This window comes from Pteropus vampyrus, unplaced genomic scaffold (genome assembly GCF_000151845.1).
Source record: "Pteropus vampyrus isolate Shadow unplaced genomic scaffold, Pvam_2.0 Scaffold302, whole genome shotgun sequence".
NCBI classification, from domain to species: Eukaryota; Metazoa; Chordata; class Mammalia; order Chiroptera; family Pteropodidae; genus Pteropus; species Pteropus vampyrus.
The window spans coordinates 1782156-1800669 of NW_011889083.1; the positions used below are offsets into that span (position 1 = coordinate 1782156).

An 18514-nucleotide genomic window follows, 5' to 3' on the forward strand; every position below is an offset into this window, starting at 1 on the left:
ATATAGATTATTTTGTTTACCTCTCTTACTGCATTCACTAGTCTCCAAAAGAATATTGGATAATATTGGTGATTACCAGATGTCCTCTCTTTTTTCTAAAGGAAATATCTTAACAACTGAGTGCTTAGAATATTACTTTCTGTCAGATTTTTATAAAATCCTTATCAATTTGTAGTTTCTATTTTAAGAAAGATTTTTAAAATTTTTTCAAGTAACTCTTCTGTATTTATTAGATAACGTATGGCTTTTCTCCTTGAAATTGTTAAAGCAATAAAATATGCTTATAGATTTCTTAATATTGCAACAACTTACTTTCTTGGAATAAAACCTCTTAAACTATTCTTTTGATAAGGTACTGTGTATTCTCTTTTGAATACACATTCATAAACTAACTTGAACTTTGGGGTTTTTTTTGATATCTTTATCAGGTTACAGTATGAGACTGGCTTTATGAAATGATTTAGGGAGTTTCCATCTTTTTCTTTACCTTAGAATAGTAAAAAAAAAAAAAAATTACCTATTGTTCTTTAAAAACGATTTAAAGGATTTAACCGTAAAAGTATCGTCTCCATGCTATTTTTAGATATTTAACTTTTAGATATTTAATCTCCAATTTTTCTATTATAATTAGTCTTCGTTTTTCCTACTCATTGGGTCAGTTTTATTAAGAAGTCATTATCATATCTTCTAAATTTTCAATGTATTGCTTTTGGGTTTTAGTAATTTATAATATTTGAATTTCCTTCCACATCGTTACGTCCTTTTCGTGTCTATCTTGTATAATTTTCTCTCTTTTTCCTAATCAGGATCAAGAGAAGATTATCTATTTTATTGGTGTTTTCAAAGAACCAGCTTTTGGAATTATTTATGCAAGTTTTGGGGCTATTTTATTTATTTCAATAGTTATCTTTACTGCTTTCCTTACTACCATTTTCCTTCTAATTAAGATAGTTGGGTGTTTTTGCTTCTTTACTAATAAAGACACCTAAGCCTATAAAATGGCCTGAGACAGCTTTCATCTGGTTCTATGTTTTTTGGAAGCATTCTGATTTTAATTGATTATTGTATATGTCATTTTAATTAGTTCCTTTTTGATCCAAATTATGTTAATTAGGAGGGTGTTGCTAATGTCCAATATTATAAATTACTGGGGTTAATTTTTATCATTTATTACTAGTTATGTTGGATTACGATCAAAGAATATGACCTATAAAATATCTATTCCTTTTAGTTTATCAAAGTATTTTTTGTGGCCAAGTATAGAATGTTTTTATACATGTTCCATGGAACTACCAAGTAAATCATATACATACAAAATTCTCTCTGAACATTTAAAATTTTAACTTACACCACCCACCCACCCTCACTCATACACATACTCATGGTTTCCCTTACTTTGCTCGTTTTTAATTTTTCTTATACCACGTATCATTTATTATCTCATAACATACATATAACTTGTTTAGTGTTTATTGTTAATTTACTGTAAATTTTACATGAACGTAAAGTCCAGGAGAGTTTGGAATTTTTATCGGTATCGTCCACCGATGTATCCCAAAAGCCTACAAGGTTGCCTGGCACAAGGTAGGTATTCAAAAAAATGTTAGATAAAAAAGTCATTACCACATGACCAGGCAAACAAAAGGCAAAAACAGGACTACTACTGGTGTCATTCATTCACTAACATGTTTCAGCATTTACTACGTATCAGAATCTTGCTGGTGTTAAGTATACGTAGATAAACAATTCTCTGCCTTTACTGAGCCATTAGTCTACTTTTAGGGAGTCAGTGAAGAATACTGCGAGTCAAGGAGAAGTGTATGTTTTATAAATATACTCTATGTTTATGGATCTCAAAATGGCCGCAGTATCTAACTTTTCGATTCTATTTTCCTTTGCTCCACGCTGATAAAGAATTAAAACATCAGGCTGTCAAAACCCTTAAACACACTGAGAGAGATCCTAAAAGACCGTTTTTGGCCCGTAATCGCCCATCAACTGAACTACCTTGAACAGTTCAACAAACACACGCGTTTCCAAAATCCAGATCGCCCTGGAGACCCTGGTTGAAATTAAGTTTCGCGGAGGGACAGGCTGCCTTCCGCAAAGGTCAAGGTTGCGTAGGCCCAGCGACGAAAGTTCCCGCCTCGCTCGTAACAGGGCCACGCTGACAGTGCCAACTGACGGCGCTGCAAAACACCAGCAAGCGAAAAGCGTCAGCGGTAGGCAGGACACGCCCGAGGCCACCCCCACCGCTCACACCACGCACACCAAGACGCATGCGCAGCTGCCCTACGAACCTCGGATTCACAGGCGTCGACCCGCCTCTCAGACCAAAAAGAGTTGTGGGAGCTTCCGGCGCTCAGTGGCCCTGTGGTTGCCTCGGTGATGTCTTGGGTCAAAGCAGCCGCTTTGGTCCACGGTGATGGGGAAGAGGGGGACGTGTTTGATGAGGAAGTCGACGAGTCGCTCCTGGTGCAGCGAGAATGGCGGAGCCACATGCAGAGACGCGTCAAAGTAAAGCTGCGTAGAGGGCGCGGGGGTCACTTGATAGTCTGGGTTGTGGGGAGAGGGGCGCGGACTTGTGAGGAACCTGGGTCCCGAGACTATGGAGGCCAGAGTGGTCCGGGCCTGGCCCGGCGCTCCCCTCCCTACCCTTTGGCACCCAGTTTGGCCCGCATTCTGCTAGGATTTTCCAGTGTGTTACTTGAAAGCGTGTAAAACTACAGAGCACCTTTCTCGATCGCCTGCCGGGTGGATTAGAAGCTGGGTCCGACCAAAATAAACTCTAAACTTTGAAGAAATTGCAGTTTGATGAGGATCACAGGGAAGACGGTGGAGGAAAAATAAATACACTATGATAATTAAGGTTGTCAGGCGACATGTACACAGTTAACACGGAATGCTTGAATGGGTGAGGAACCAAGGGGTGAAACTAATGTATACGGATAAGGGAACGTGAGAATGGTGTCAGCGGGCAGAACGGGAAAGCTAATATGGAATACTTGTGACTAGGTAAGGAAATATTAAAGTTGGTTTCTTTTTTATTTCTTGGGTGTGATTTATCCATCTCTAATTTGTCTTACTATTCGTTAAGACTAAGCTTAATACCACACACCCAATTTCCAGGTGGAGCCCTCAGAGTGTAGTTCAGAGTTAGGACCAAATGGTTAGTCCACTTCTACTTAATATCCTCGCTGACAATTAAATTGCCCCTAAATCTGATTTTGTTTAATGTTTCAGTAAAATAATATTTGCTTAGCCCAACAACCATGTTGTCAGTTTCAGAAATACTTTATGTGAGGCTAGGGCATCTTTTGAGCATCTTTTGAGTGCTATGGCACCAGAGGAGATGCAGGACAAAAATCCCTGCCCACAGAGAATCTGCATTTTTAGATGAATTTAGGTGTCGAGCAAAATTTCTAAAACCAGACTTCTTATTTTCCTTTTGCTAAACCAATTTCCTCTTTCCTTACTTTAATTAACCAAGGCCTTCAGTAACCCTACTTACTGCCCTGCCTCCTTACCCACCCACACCAATCTAGTTACAAAGGGGCCAGACATGTAATTCTCCTTTCTGTGTATCCTTTCTATGAAGCCGTTGCTAACACAGGATTTTTTAAAACTATAAGAATTAGTATTTTTAAATGTGCCAAATAAGTCTAGACTTCAAAAACAGGATAAACCAATAATACATTTTTATGAGCATAGTCTGCTTTGTGTGGCTATGCCATATGTTATAGAACCATTATGTTAAATATACACAGGAAAGTCTTATTTCATCGATTTTCTAAATTGGTTCTGTGACTTTCTAGAAAAACCCAGAATGGTTCACTTGATGTTACAGCTGCAATTCATTACTTATTTTTAGGAAGGTTATAGAGATGGACTAGAGGCTGGCAAAGCACTTACTCTTCAGCAAGGCTTCAATCAAGGTTATAAGGAAGGTGCAGAAGTCATTATAAACTATGGACAACTCAGAGGAACTTTGAGGTAATTCTTTAAACTTAAATGCTGAGTCATTTTAACCTCTACTACTGGAGGAGTTTTTAAAGAGTGGTATGTAAAAATAAAATGTTTAAACTAAAATGCTTTTCCTAATGTTAAACCCACAAGAGTACTACAGAGCATAGAATATTTCCTTTGTAAAATCAAAATAATCATTCTTTTTAATAAGTGAGCCAGGTGTTGTCCTTTATTGCAAAGAAATGGTAGAATGGTGTATAATTTTTGCTACCTGAACTACAACCAATCTATATCACAAAGTAATTCAAAAGATCTGGTTTTGAATAAAGCTTTTAGTCTTGCACATGTGGCAGAACACGGTATGACAGATTTCTAGACCGGAAGTACATGATGAAAATTATAGCTGGTAGTAGAAAAATGATCTCATTTACTTTAGTTCTGAACATTATACCTATCAAGATTCCAGAGCAATAATGGCATATATCAGAGCCAAATGGTCAAATGGCAAATGGAGCTAAGCATGACAGAGTTGTTCTCTTTGATACTTAATACCTTTTAAAATGCCCTCTATAGAGGAAATGCTTCAAAGAATCACTGATTTTAAAAAGGCTAAAAAATAAAAGCTATCAAAACAAGAAAATAGGACGTGGTTCCACAGTGTAGTGGTTAGCATGTCTGCTTTACACACACAAGGTCCTGGGTTTGCGCCCCAGTGGAGCCATGGTCTGTGGTCTACAGCCATGCCACCCTGAACAAACCCATATGTCTTATCTCGTGAAGCTAAGCAGGATAGGCCCTGGTTAGTACTTGGATAGGAGACCACCTAGGAAGATCAGGTGCTGTAGGCATAAATAATAATAAATAAAATAAATAACAATAATTGTTGTGTTTAAGGTTTAAGAAAATACAATGTTTAGGAATCAGAATTTATAATCTATAGCAGGAAAATGATCAAGCGTTCATCTTCACATCAAGTTAAATTTATCTTTTATAAGCTTAGAAACTTTATTACTAAATCTTTTATATCAATTGATTCCATTTTTAAAACATCATTACTTTTCACAACCACCATTTTATGTCATGAAGAATCTGAAATGTCAGAAAACAAAAGTGCTGTCTATACTAGAAAAGAAAAATATTTATTGGGACTAGAACTCTTCAAGAATATTGTTAGCAAATAGTGTCTACTTATAACAAAGTTGGGCAAGTGAAGTTACCTTAAAACTTTCTTTTTAACTTTCAATTTTGAATGCAAGCGACTGCTGTATATGATTAGAAAAATGTTTTTCAACATTGGCTGCACCTTGATATCAGCTGAGAAGCTTAAAAAATAATACCCCTAGAGATTCGGATTTAATTGGTCTGGGGTGTGACCTGCGCCTTGATAGTTTTAAGAGCTCCCCAGGTGATTCTAATTTACATCCAAGATTGAGAATCACTAGTTTAGAAGCTGTTTGATGTCCTTAAAAGAGAAACTAATTTTTCTGGTCTCTCTTTCTCTGAGTTGTATCCCTCTTTATCAGAAACTACATAATCAAAAGGGGGAAAATCTAAAATGAGGAAGAGTGGATATGGAGCTGTGAAGGAGGGGTTATGAATTATAAACAGTTAATATGATTAACTCCAATTATTTTATTTCTATTGAAAGATAATATCCTTATGTATTTTAATTCTATTTTAACCATTATTTCCTGATTTTGGCTTGCATTATTATTCTGTTTTGCATGGTGTCATCTAGAAAAGAAACATGGAAGACTTAGCATCAAATATTCGAAAAGCCTATGATTGTTTAATTTTTTTCTATTTAACTCTTGTTTATATTTTCATTCAGTGCTTTGCTCTCCTGGTGTCACCTTCATGATAATAGTTCGACTTTGATCAGTAAAATAAATAATCTTCTGGATGCAGTTGGCCAATGTGAAGAATATGTGCTCAAACATCTGAAATCAATCACCCCACAGCCCCATGTTGTAGATTTATTGGACTCCATTCAGGATATGGACCTTTGTCATGTAGTTCCAGCTGAAAAAAAGATGGATGAAGCTAAAGACGGAAGACTCTGTGAAAATAATGCTGAGTTTAACAAAAACTGTAGCAAGAGCCTAAGTGGGGTAGATTGTTCATCGTTAGAATGCTGTGGAACACAGGAGCATGCACATTCTGAAAACCCAAGCCTTCCTTGGATTTTAGAACAGACAGTCAGTTTAGTAAAACAGCTGGGAGTATCAGTAGACATATTACAGCACCTCAAACAACTATAAAAATTATCTTCACTTTTCTAATGAAAATAATGTTCAGAACGTTTCTTAGAGCATTTTGTTTCTCAACAAGCTTACCAAAATTTGTACTGGTTTCTACAGTGAACACTTCATTGTCCTTCATGGAAGTTTGAAATGTCTTCAAAATTAACACTATTAAATGTAATATAAGCCTTTTTCCTCTGTCACTGGTAATTTTTTTATAGTTTAAGATATGCTCAGAAATTCCAGTTGTCATTGTCATTTTCAAATTTCCGATCAAAATCAAGCATCTTCAGACTCATTAGCTAAAGAGAACATGAATCAAACATAAGGACCTAACCCTACTCATCACTATCGGGTGGTTAGGACCTCATCACCAGCTAATCAGACCAAAATTACCAAAAATAACCTACTGGCTAATGTAAGTATATATACACAGACATATATATATTGATAGACTTACATATAGATAGATGTGTAGATATATGTTGAGATTAAGTTAAAACATACAGTTTCTTGAAAAATACAGAAAATACATTTCATGCTCAATTACCTACTTAGTTTTTCCAAGTATTAAGGAGTTGGTAGTGTTTTCTAACAATTTGCCAACTTATATCTAAATTGTAGTTTTGCTTCATATTCACATAGGAATAAAACATTGAAACCACTGACTTGTAGTAATATTCTTAATCTAGCATAGATAAAATTATATTCAAATTTTTGCTCCAGAATCTAAGCATATAAGATCAGGAAAATATTTTTCATCACTTTTTTTTTGTCTGAAACAAATTTATGTGTGGTGCCAGACTTCAGAGGAACCCCAGTAATTGCCCCTCACTGATAGCCTTAATTGCTACCATGTACTCTAAAAGACAGATATTCTGAGATAGAGAATCTGATAAAATAGGTCTTTCAAGAAAATGTACTACCATGATCTTAACCTCCTCAAAGTTCACAGAACACATTTAAAAATTTTCAGTTTGTTTCACAAATTTGAAATCAGAAGACTATATAGTGTTACAGGATTTACTAAAACATGCTGAAGATATCAAGTGACATTTTACAGCTGGTTTTATTTTTTTAAAAGTTAATCTCTGGATATAAACACTATTTCAGAGATTTACTAATTTCTTACATTTCCCATTTATGGATACAGAAAAAATCTCAAATCCTCATGGAATATTATAAGTAGTCTCTTTAAAGTCTTCATGTTGCTCTACCCTGCATATTAGCTATGAAACGTCCATTTTAATGCTACATCTCAAGAAAGTCACCCTGAATGAAAAATTTCATGAGTGCAGCAAATCTTGAGATTTTATCTGGACTCGCTCTAATATTCCCTGAAGATAACACTCTTTGCCACCATTGGAATTGTGTTTTTGTCTAGATGTTCATAGAAAAGGGCAAGAAATAGCTGCATTGATGAGGCTGTTGGGTTGAAAACATCTCTTAAACTTGCTCTGCCTTTTAAAAAAATACAGAAGTTCCAGGACTGCAGAGGAGCATTAATGATATGCTCATATCTGTGCTCCATGAACGTGAGTCTCTGTAATAGAAACAACAAAAGTGAAGGAAAGAAATTTTACTCACTTTGTGTCTTTTACCTTGCCTTATACGTCATAGGCCTGTCAAGTCTTTCCATGAAAAGGCCCTAGATGGACATAAACATAAGCCAATATTGCCCCAGAGCAGGCACAGCCAGTTTCAAGACCTGGGACAGTCATTAGGTCTAGTGATACGGTTTCCTTAAAAACAGAATTTTCTCCTTAAATATGTTATTTTTAGATTCTGACATTTTTGGTGTTTTCCTAAAGGTGAAGGTGGAGAAGTCCACAATAATACGCTTTTCTGACGTTTCAGTTTCTTAGAGCTACTGAGGCCACCAAAACTTTTGTGAAAAACAAACAGGAAGTGGGCAGCTGATGCACCTGCCTGCATCTTTATCTCATTTATATCGTTAGCGTGGCTTACTAACTGCGTGGTAAACCAAAATAAAAGCCTTGAACCAAGTCCAAATTGTGATTTTCACCATCTTCAAACTAAAAGCATTGTGTTCCAGTATAAGATGTAGAGGAATCAATAAATATATAGAGAGGTGGAAGTTAAATGGACACGTATAGAAAGAGTATTACTTATTTTTAAAAGCTTAATTTCAGACTATTGGATGAAGTAAATATGCTGTGTTAATAGATTACCAGACTTCTTGCTCTCCAGAAATTCTCAAATCTCCATCATGAAGATACTTTACCACCATAGTTGTCTGTCCCACTTCTCTCATGTATGACCTTTTCCCAAAAAACTTACTGGGAGAGGAGTCTGTTGTCACTGTCTCAGATTTCTTTTTTCTCATTCACTCCTCAGTTTTAAACTGCTTTTGGCTAAACTGTCCCTGACTTGTTTTCAGTTCTATCACTTGTCTCCTCCATCATTCAACATGATGAACCATCACTACTTTTATAATCTCTTCAGCAGCACTTTTTCTTCTACTTATTACTAATTTCCACTGGATAAAATATACACTTGAATTTTTCTGGGCCCAAACAGCATTGTTAGTCTATCTCCCATCCTACTTCCTGCTCTTCCATGTATACTATACTTCTTTATGGATGATACTTCAATGTTTTATGAATAATTCCCAACTTCCAATTTTACTCATTCCTGTCTCTTCTGCCTAGAATACTTTATTTCACATCCTTCCCTCCCAGAAATGTATACTTCAATACACCTCAAATTTCAACCATCTCAGAGTTAGTTGCTCTTGCCATTGTTCCCTCTGCATCATTTTGAGTATCTCAAACTTCAGTTTTTTTCAAGAAAGTGCCTTATTCATTATTATATCACCAGCACTTAGCATCATACTCTGTACATAGATGCATAGGTGGTGCTTAATAAGAGAAAAAATAAATGAATGTATCTACTAATCTACTAGCCAAATCGAAAATGAAGCCAGAAATTTAAGATTCCAAAATACATCATGTTATATATCCCTTTTAGAAACAAAACTTTGTTTGCCTTTTTAAAAAAGTTCCTTTTCATTTTACATGTTAATAAAAATCCACATATACAAATTGTGTTGTCATGTTGTACCAAGCTAAATTGTGACAGTAAGAGTATAGTATATATTTACATTAAAAATTGTACTAACGAATAAATAATATTACAATATTATTTTTAAAGATAGAAAATTATAGTAGTTTCAGCTAATAACAGAAAAACTACCAAAAAACTGGAGGAACACAAAAATACTAATTTTTAGCAGGTCATCTAGTGCATAGTACCTAATAACAATAAGGAGTTAGAGGAAATAGAGCCATGAAAAAGTAATAGCTAACACATACAGTATTAACAATATACAGGCACTATTATGAAAACTTTGCATGGGTTAATATGTTTAATCCTCATAACAGCCCTATGCAGGAAAACTTAATTATCTCCATAAGGGGATAAGGAAACTGGGGCACTGAGAAGGCTGAGTAACTTGTCCAATTCACAGCTACTAAGTGGCCCAGCTGAGATTTAAAGCAAGGCAAATCTAGCTCCAGAGTTCACTCAAACTAAAAGCATACAAAATAACAGTAGCAGTGATTATGTTTAGTAGAGAGACTATGAAGTATATTTTCTCCTTGCTGTTAATTTCTACTTTTCTGCATTTTTCAAATCTAACCCAGCCAGCAAATATTTCTTACAATAAAATGTGTGTATTAATCAGCAGCTACAGGAACAAAAAATTTACCAGAAGTTTGTATGCTGTACATCTAGAAAAAGAGAAATATCATTTTCTACTGGGAGGAGAGAATCTTTGTCATCTAGGAAGTGGTATAAAAAGGTGAGTTTAACTTATACAGAAACTAAATTTTCCTTGGACTCCTTAGACTTTCTTCACTCCTGGTGGAGAGGATAATTTGTGTCATTCATTTTGTGAATATAGTTCTTTAGCTTTCATAAATACCTACCTTCAAAAACAAGGTGTTATCTCACCTTGTTAGTGTAAAATTATACTTAAAAATATGCGTATTGCTACAATCTGCCAGAAAAAGCCAAATCCTTAACATATACCAAACTCCATTTTCTTGCCCTACAAATAGTCTGATCTTTACAAGCAGGGTAACAAAGTAAGATCTGAACTATCTACAACAGATTCAATTCTGCAAAAGTTGAATCCTTATGCTATTCATGCCGTGTATATGCAATACATGTGGAGAGAGCAGCCTGGACTTCTAGATCATTTCCAAAGAGCTGTTGGATTAGTTAAAGGCCACTGGGTGGTGCTGGCACATCCTAGTATTTTATGTGCTCTTTTCTTAGTTTTCGTCGTCTCTTGGACAATAAACCAATGATCATCCCTAAAGCTATGCCAAACAGATTGAGTTATTTGATAGATTGTGTGGGTAAGGAGAGTTTTCTAATGTATGTCTGTAAACTCAAGAAATTACGGTGACCGCCCCCCCTTTTTTAATTCTAGGCTGAGAATTTTTCCAAAAATAACCGATCATCAGGTTTTAAAGGTATGGAGAGACAACAACTTACTTTGTTAACCTATCAAATATGTCATATCACTTCTTTTTTTAGTCAACAAATCTGCAAACAAATAGGTTTTCCTGACATCAGATACAACTCATTCCAGTTAATAATTAAGCCCATTTCCTTATGAACTGCATAGTCACCATGATGTAATAATGCTTTGTTATTTATAAAATAAGTATGTGATTCTATAAGGAATTTTTAAACAAAATATAAATGATTTGTCAAATCCCTTGTAATAAGAGTGATTTGACAACAATAGTACTGACAGTCCTTGCCAATAAGGTGAAACTGAAATGAGGGTATAGTGTAAATAACCTGAAAATAAAATATTTCTTTTTCTTATTGGAAAAATTACAAAACACCTTTAAAAAAAATCAGATCCTAAAATAACCAGGGACTCTATGATTATACATTATACCACAAAATATCAAATTATACTTAGGAATTTTCAATGATGAAATAACTTACTTAGTAAAAACTAATTGTAAATTTTTAATCTATCACCTGTACTAGAAATTACTGCCATGGGGTTGATTATGGAAGGAAAACTCATTTAATGTATTTAAACATTAAAATCTCAAGTGGGAATCAATTAACCTATATTTATTTGAAATCACTTGGTTTTGCTATACAGTGTGCCAAATGATATATTACTAGTTTGTGTTTTAATCTCATAGGATTTTATGAAGTTCATATGATGTCTGAAACCAGCATAGTGTTCATTATCACCCCATTTGTCAGGTCAGAGACCATTTTTATTTCTATAGGTATGCTAAAACAAAGCACTGCCTTCAGCAGCACTGAGGTCAAAGATGTGATTTATGTTCAGTCAGCTGCTCTTCGGCTCTGCCTTTTTACTGTGAAAGTGAGACTTCTGACCTCATCACAGGTTACTATTGTGTCCAAAGAAGTAACCAAAGGACAACTGGAAAAAGTTAGGCAAAGTAAGTGGTCATTGACACTCAGTTGATGGAAAGAATGGGCAGAGAAGGCTGATAAAGAAGCCAGCTGAACATTGGTATGGCTTTTGGTTTGATATAGTGGGATATGGGTCAAATCAGAGATGCCCCATTTCTAGAAATTTGATTTAAGGAAATAAACAGATAATAAAAACTTTCAGCCTAAAAATATTCATTGCCACATTTCATCTAGAGTAGAGAATAATTAAAAATAACCTAAATGACCAACAAAAAAAGAATTGCTAAGTTATGATACATCTACTCAAAGAAAAGTTATACATTTATTACAGGTTATGAGAACTATAGAAACGGAAAATAATTATGGTATATTTGTAAGTGAAACTAACTGAAAATGTTATGTATATATGTAGACAAATTATGTTTAAAAATGTATATTTTGCAGATACAGACTGGAAAAGTCTCAAATATGACAATGTATTAATGTGGTAAGATTAGAGGGTATTTTCAGAATTTTATGTTGATGTGCTGTTGTACAATAAGAAAATAAAAATATTTGGAAAAGTATTTTTAAGAAAAAGATATGTGATTTTTCCTGAAAATCAATTTGGGAAAAAAACAAATGCTCTTAATTCAAAATAGTAGACCAATAAAAGATCCCCAGACTACTATCTGGGGGAATACCAGAAATCAGAAAACTTTTATTAAATTTATAATTTTTTCCAATTATATCAAAACCTGAAGTTTATTTCTTTAAGTATTATTCATTACCAACTTTAAACCACAATGGAAGAGTAAAGGATATGGATATGCTAGAAGCCATTCTTATTTGCCTATTATTCATTTTCTGACAGCCTTTGTTATGTTTACTTCAGCTAATAATAACTACACCAACTAGATGGTGCCCCAAGGATTTGGGGTATATCCTCAGTAGCATGAAAAACTCTTTCTTAAAAATCTCTGAGACTGCCTTCTCTTAACAAAATAAAAACAAACTAACTAACTAAAAATAAAGACTTTTACTGGATTTGTCACAATATTGCTTCTGCTTTAAAAGAGGAAGATCAGTTCACAAAATTGGGACTACTATTAGCCCAATTGAGTTATTTTTCATTAACTCCTGGGGAAAACTAATACATACAAATCACTTCTCCACAATACAGTTTATCCAGTAATAAGATATCTAGAACCTCAGAAAATTCAATGAGAAGTGACTGACTACTAACTTAAATAGATTTGGAAGAGAAAATATATTCATGTAATTTCTTTGGTTCTTCACATTTTGATTATGGGAATAATTGGTTAAGTTTCCCATTATTTTGTACATGTTAATAAACTGTGTGCATATTAGCTATCTGCTTCCCAAAAGAGATCTGAGCCTCTTAGTTTCCGAATCTGTAAAACGGTTGCAATCTCATTGTTTTTGTAAGGGTCACATGCAGTAATGTTTGTAAAGTGCTAAACTCCGGCACCCAGTATACTGATGACTAAGCATGGCAGCCCTGAAGCCAGATTGTCTGCTCTGAAGTGCAGCACCATTACTTGCAAGTCACTTCACATTGCTATGCCTGTATCTTCACCTCTCAAATAATAGTGCCTCCCTCATAAGGTTACTATGAAGAATAAATGAATTTGGATATGTAGAACACTTAGGACAGCACTTAGCACATTTTCAGTGCTCACTACACATTTGCTATTACTGTATTTTCTCCTGAGCATCATGCCTGAAATTTGGATAAACTGCAGCAAAAGAGGTTTAAATCTTTAGACAATTAGCTATCATGAAACTCTGCCATGACTCAGACCAACCTTCCCATTGGCATAGCTAATGGTAATTAGTTGGATTTCTTCCTGTTATTATTTTTAAAGAAAAGGGGAGACAGAGACAAGAAGAAAACATCTTAAACATTTGCAAACATTAGTATAAAATTATACTTTAAGTGGTAATGATCAAAGGGAGAATTTTAGGAAATGGGGTGTGGCATTTTTTGGTTGCCAGTGTTATAAAGGAGGGGTGTTGCTGGCAAAGGTTGTGGGAGGAGAGGTGGCTGTACATCCTATAATGCTTGGGTTGATCCTTCACAACAAAGAACTGTCCTGCATCCCTCACGACTTTCCAATGCTCAGATGACATTCATGTAAATGAAAAATCTGTTTATAATTAAGCCTATAATCTAACTATATTTTAAATATAAACACAAAGAATTTGTTTTGTTCCGACATTATTGCTTTTCTAAATTATAATTAGTCTCCTTGTAAAATATCGAAACATTACAGACACATTGTAGAAAATATTTAGGAAAAGTAAATCTTTCATATTGTCCCCTGAAATTCATGCTGAAACCTTAGCCTCAGCACCTCAGAATGTGACTGTATTTGGAGACAGGGCCTATAAAGGTGATTAAGTTATTTTAATACACAAAGAGGCACTAGACATATGCATGCAAAGAGGAAAGACCATGTGGGGACATAGCAAGAAGGTGGCCATCTGCAAACCAAATAGAGAAGCCTCAGTCACCAAACCTGCTGACATCTTGATCTCAGATTTCTAGTCTCCAGAAACTATGAGAAAATAAATATCTGTTGTTTAAGCCACCCAGACTGTGATATCTTGTTATGGCAGCCCTAGCAAACTAATGAACCGCCCCTCAAATTCTTCCAGAATCTTTCTATATACATGCTAGCAAATAGCACAATTTTTCTAGAAATTCATTGCTTCGAAAAATTTATTAAATACTTACTATATTCAGAGAAGATACATTGGCATGTAAAACAAAATGCATTCTAAAATGAGGTCATACTAAATATACAAAAAGCAGCTTTATCTTTTCACTTAAAAATGTATTCTAAGTATCAGTCTATGTCAGTAACAAGTAACTCATTTATTGAGGGCTTTGTAAGTTATAGGCAGTGAGATATACATCTTGCTTACAGTGTACCTCTTGTACCCCCTTATCTCTCCAAGTCAAATGTGATGATAGATTTGAAAGCCCTTTGGAAACTAAAGCTTAAGCTACATTTCCAACAACAGCCTTCATGGATTCACTGACTACTAGCCAACAAGCCTGGAAGGAGACTTTATTCATCAGGCATGTGAGGAAATAGGACCAGAGAAAATGGGACCCGTCAGAGTTCTTGGCCGTGATCAATACATTGATTCTGGTCAACAGAAGCCAAAATGATTTCTTATAGGTACTTGGGGAAACAAGAGAACCAAGTTCAGAAAGTTAAGGGAGAGTAGAGCTCACCCAGCCACTACTAGCCCCTGGAGACACCTTGACTCTCGGCAGCACCCCTGCTGTTGAAAATAACCTATAACTACTCTGAGGCTTTTGTCTACTCCCCTCTAATTCTAAATCTGGGCAAGAGTGTCCAATTAATTGTTCTGCCAGGGACAGGGAGAGGGACTATCTGGTACCTTACCTTGGAAGGAAGAAATGTGTCTCCTACCAAGCCTCACATTGTGGGGATCTCCAAATCAAGAAAGAAGACTCAGATGCTGGGCACACAAAACAGCCAATGGCCACTACAGAGAAAATTCAGGACTTGATATTAGGTGTCCTGACTTTCAGTTCAATCTTTTTTCTATAACTCACTTCTTTACCATCCTTGTACTGTGGTTTCTTTAAAAATACAAAATGTCTTTTTTTTTTTTTGTACAATGTAATATACACTGAATTTCTGGAGGGAACAAGTACTATCTAAATAGAGGAGTGTTGTACTATGTTGTGTTTGGAACTTTGCCAACTGACAGTCACACTGCTCCTGATACAAAGCCCCTGTGCAACTCACCCGTCAGGCAGCCCTTCCCTGCATTAGATTCCTCTGTTATGCCTTGAGTTGGGCCCAAGCATTAATGTAACGAAAGACAGATTCTATTGTTAATTATCCTCCTTTTATTTCTTTTTAATTACAACTAGAGCCCTACCATAACTTTTTTAATTGTGTGTGTAGGTAAGTTATATTATCTACAAATTTCATTTCAAGGCAGTAAAAGGAACAGTACAATATATTATGGAAGAGGGTGTTGTGTTTAAAACAACTGCTTTAAATATGATGACCGAGAATAAAATTTAGAAAACAAAATACTTTTGTTTCCTCCTCTCTATTTTTTAAATTACTATTTATTTCATTTCATTTTCTTGGCTAAATGGCTCTAATTTATTTTTTATTTCTGCTGGTTTCCAGGACTTCTTTTCTTTTTTTAATTTTTATTTTTCAATTAGAGTTGACATTCAATATTATTTTATATTAGTTTCAGGTGTACAGAATAGTGTTTAGACATTTATGTAATTTACAAAGTGGTCCCCCTGATTAGTCTGGTACCCACCTGGTACTATACATAGTTAGTACAATATTATTGACTGTATTCCCTATGCTGTACTTTACATCCCCGTGACTATTTTGTAACTACCAATTTGTGCTTCTTAATCCCTTCATCTTTTTCACCCCACTCTCCAACCCACCTCCCATCTGGCAATCACCAGTTCGTTTTCTGTATCTATGAGGTTGATTCTGTTTTGTTTGTTTGTTTATTTTGTTCTTTAGATTCCACATATAAGTGAAATCATATGGTATGTGTCTTTCTCAGTCTGACTTGTTTCACTTGTTTCGCATAATACCTTCCATTTCCATCAATGTTGTCAAAAATGGTAAGATTTCATTCATTTTTATGTCTGAGTAATATTCCATTGTATATGCATACCACTCTTTTATTCAATCATCTATCTATGGGCACTTAGGTTGCTTCCATATCTTGGCTAGTGTAAATAACACTGCAGTGGACATACCGGTGCATGTATCTTTTTGAATTAGTGTTTTGGTTTTCTTTGGATAAATACTCAGAAGTGAAATGGCTAGGTCATAAAGTAGTTCTATTTTGAATTTTTTGAAAAACTATACTGTTTTCATAGTGTCTGTACCAATTTGCAATGCCACCAAAAGTGCTCAAGAGTTCCCTTTTCTCCATATCCTTGCCAGCATTTGTTGTTGTTGTTTTTATTGATGATAGCCATTCTGACGGGTGTGAGGTGATGATATCTCATTGTGGTTATAATTTGCATTTTTCTGATGATTAGCGATGTTGAGCATCTTTTCATATGTCTATTGGCCATCTGTATGTCTTCTATGTCTATTCAAGTCCTCAGCCCATTTTTTAATTGGATTGTTTGGTTTTTTGGTGTTAAGATATATAAGTTCTTTATAAATTTTGAATATTAACCTTTTATCAGACGTATTGGCAAATATCTTGTCCCATTCACTAGGTTGTCTTCGCATTTCCTTTGCTGGACAAAAAATTTTAGTTTGGGGTAGTCCCATTTATTTATTTTTTCTTTTGTTTCCCTTGCCCAAGAAGATATATCAAAAATATATATATATTACTAAGAGCAATGTCAGAGAGTTACTGCCTATATTTTCTTCTAGGAGTTTTATAGTTTCATTTCTTACATTTAAGTCTTTAATGCATTTTGAGTTTGTTCTTGTATATGGTATAAGAAGATGGTCTAGTTTCATTTTTTTCCGTGTTATCTGTCCAGTTTTCCCAATACCATTTATTGAATAGATTATCTTTACCCTACAGTATATTCCTGCCTCCTTTGTCATAGATTAAATGACCATAGGCTTAGGTTTATTTCTGGTCTCTCTATTCTGTTCCATTGATTTATGTGTCTGTTTTTATGCTAGTACCAAGGCATTTCGATTACTATAGCCTTGTAGTATAGTTTAATATCACATAGCGTAATACCTTCAACCTTCTTCTTTCTCCTGAGTGCTGTGGTTATTCTAGGTTATTTATGGTTTCATATAAATTTTTGGATTATTTGTTCTCGTTCTGTGAAAAATGCCATTGGTATTTTGATAGAGAGCTCTTTGAATCTATAGATTGCCTTGGGTAGTATGGACATTTTAATGATGTTAATTATTCCTATTCATGAGTATAGTATATGCTTCTATTTATTTGTATCTTCAATTTCTTTTTTCAGTGTCATAATTTTTTGAGTACAGGTCTTTTACCTCCTTGATTAAATTTATTCCTGCAATTGTAAATGGAATTGTTTTCTTAATTTCTCTTTCTGACAGTTTATTATTGGTATGTAAAAATGCAATCTATTTCTGAACATTAATTGTGTATCCTGCTACTTTACTGAATGCATTTACCAGTTCTAATAGTTTATTGGAATCTTTATGGTTCTCTATATATCATGTCATCTACAAATAATGGTAGTTTTACTTCTTCCTTTCCAATTTGAATGTGTTTTATTTCTTTTTCTTTTATGATTGCCGTGGCTAGGATTTTCATTACTATGTTGAATAAAAGTGGTGAAAGTGGACATCTTTATCTTGTTCCTGATCTTAAACAAAAAGCTTTCAGCTTTTCCTCATTGAGTACAATGTTAGCCATGGATTTGTCATATATGGCCTTAATTGTGTTGAGATATGTTCACTCCATCCACACTTCGCTGGATTTTTTATCATAAATGAATGCTGGATTTTGTCAAATGCTTTTTCTTCATCTATTGTTGTGATCATGTAATTTTTAACTTTCAATTTGTTTAGATGATATATGACATTAATTGATTTGCAGATATTGAACCAAACTCACATCCCAGGAAGAAACCCAACTTGATCATGGTATAAGATCTTTTTAATGTATTGTTTAATTCAATTTGCTAATATTTTGCTAAGAATTTTTGCATCTATGTTCATTGGAGATATTGGTCTATAATTTCCCTTCTGTAATGTCTGTCTGGTTTTAGAATCACAGTAATGGTGGCCTTGTGAAATGAGCTTGGGAGCCTTCCTCTCTCTTGAATTTTTTGGAATAATTTGAGAAGAATAGGTGTTAATTCTTCTTTAAATGTCTAG

The 18514-nt window shown here is 34.6% G+C and overlaps 1 protein-coding gene across 1 annotated transcript; it reads left to right on the forward strand.

The window, feature by feature from the left end:
- The first annotated feature begins 2295 nt into the window (after positions 1-2295).
- On the forward strand, positions 2296-6401 carry YAE1D1 (Yae1 domain containing 1). Its single transcript, XM_011376697.2, has 3 exons — positions 2296-2517; positions 3872-3993; positions 5798-6401. Exons 1-3 carry the CDS (start codon positions 2389-2391, stop codon positions 6225-6227), a joined length of 681 nt encoding a protein of 226 aa, XP_011374999.1. The 5' UTR covers positions 2296-2388; the 3' UTR covers positions 6228-6401.
- Positions 6402-18514: the final 12113 nt, after the last annotated feature.

What these genes read in the sequence shown, in the direction of transcription:
- YAE1D1 (XM_011376697.2), top strand. Translation starts at nt 2,389, where the DNA reads ATGTCTTGGGTCAAAGCAGCCGCTTTGGTCCACGGTGATGGGGAAGAG. An exon ending in ACATGCAGAGACGCGTCAAA is followed by an intron (nt 2,518 to 3,871) that starts GTAAAGCTGCGT and finishes ACTTATTTTTAG; the next exon opens with GAAGGTTATAGAGATGGACT. An exon ending in CAACTCAGAGGAACTTTGAG is followed by an intron (nt 3,994 to 5,797) that starts GTAATTCTTTAA and finishes ATTTTCATTCAG; the next exon opens with TGCTTTGCTCTCCTGGTGTC.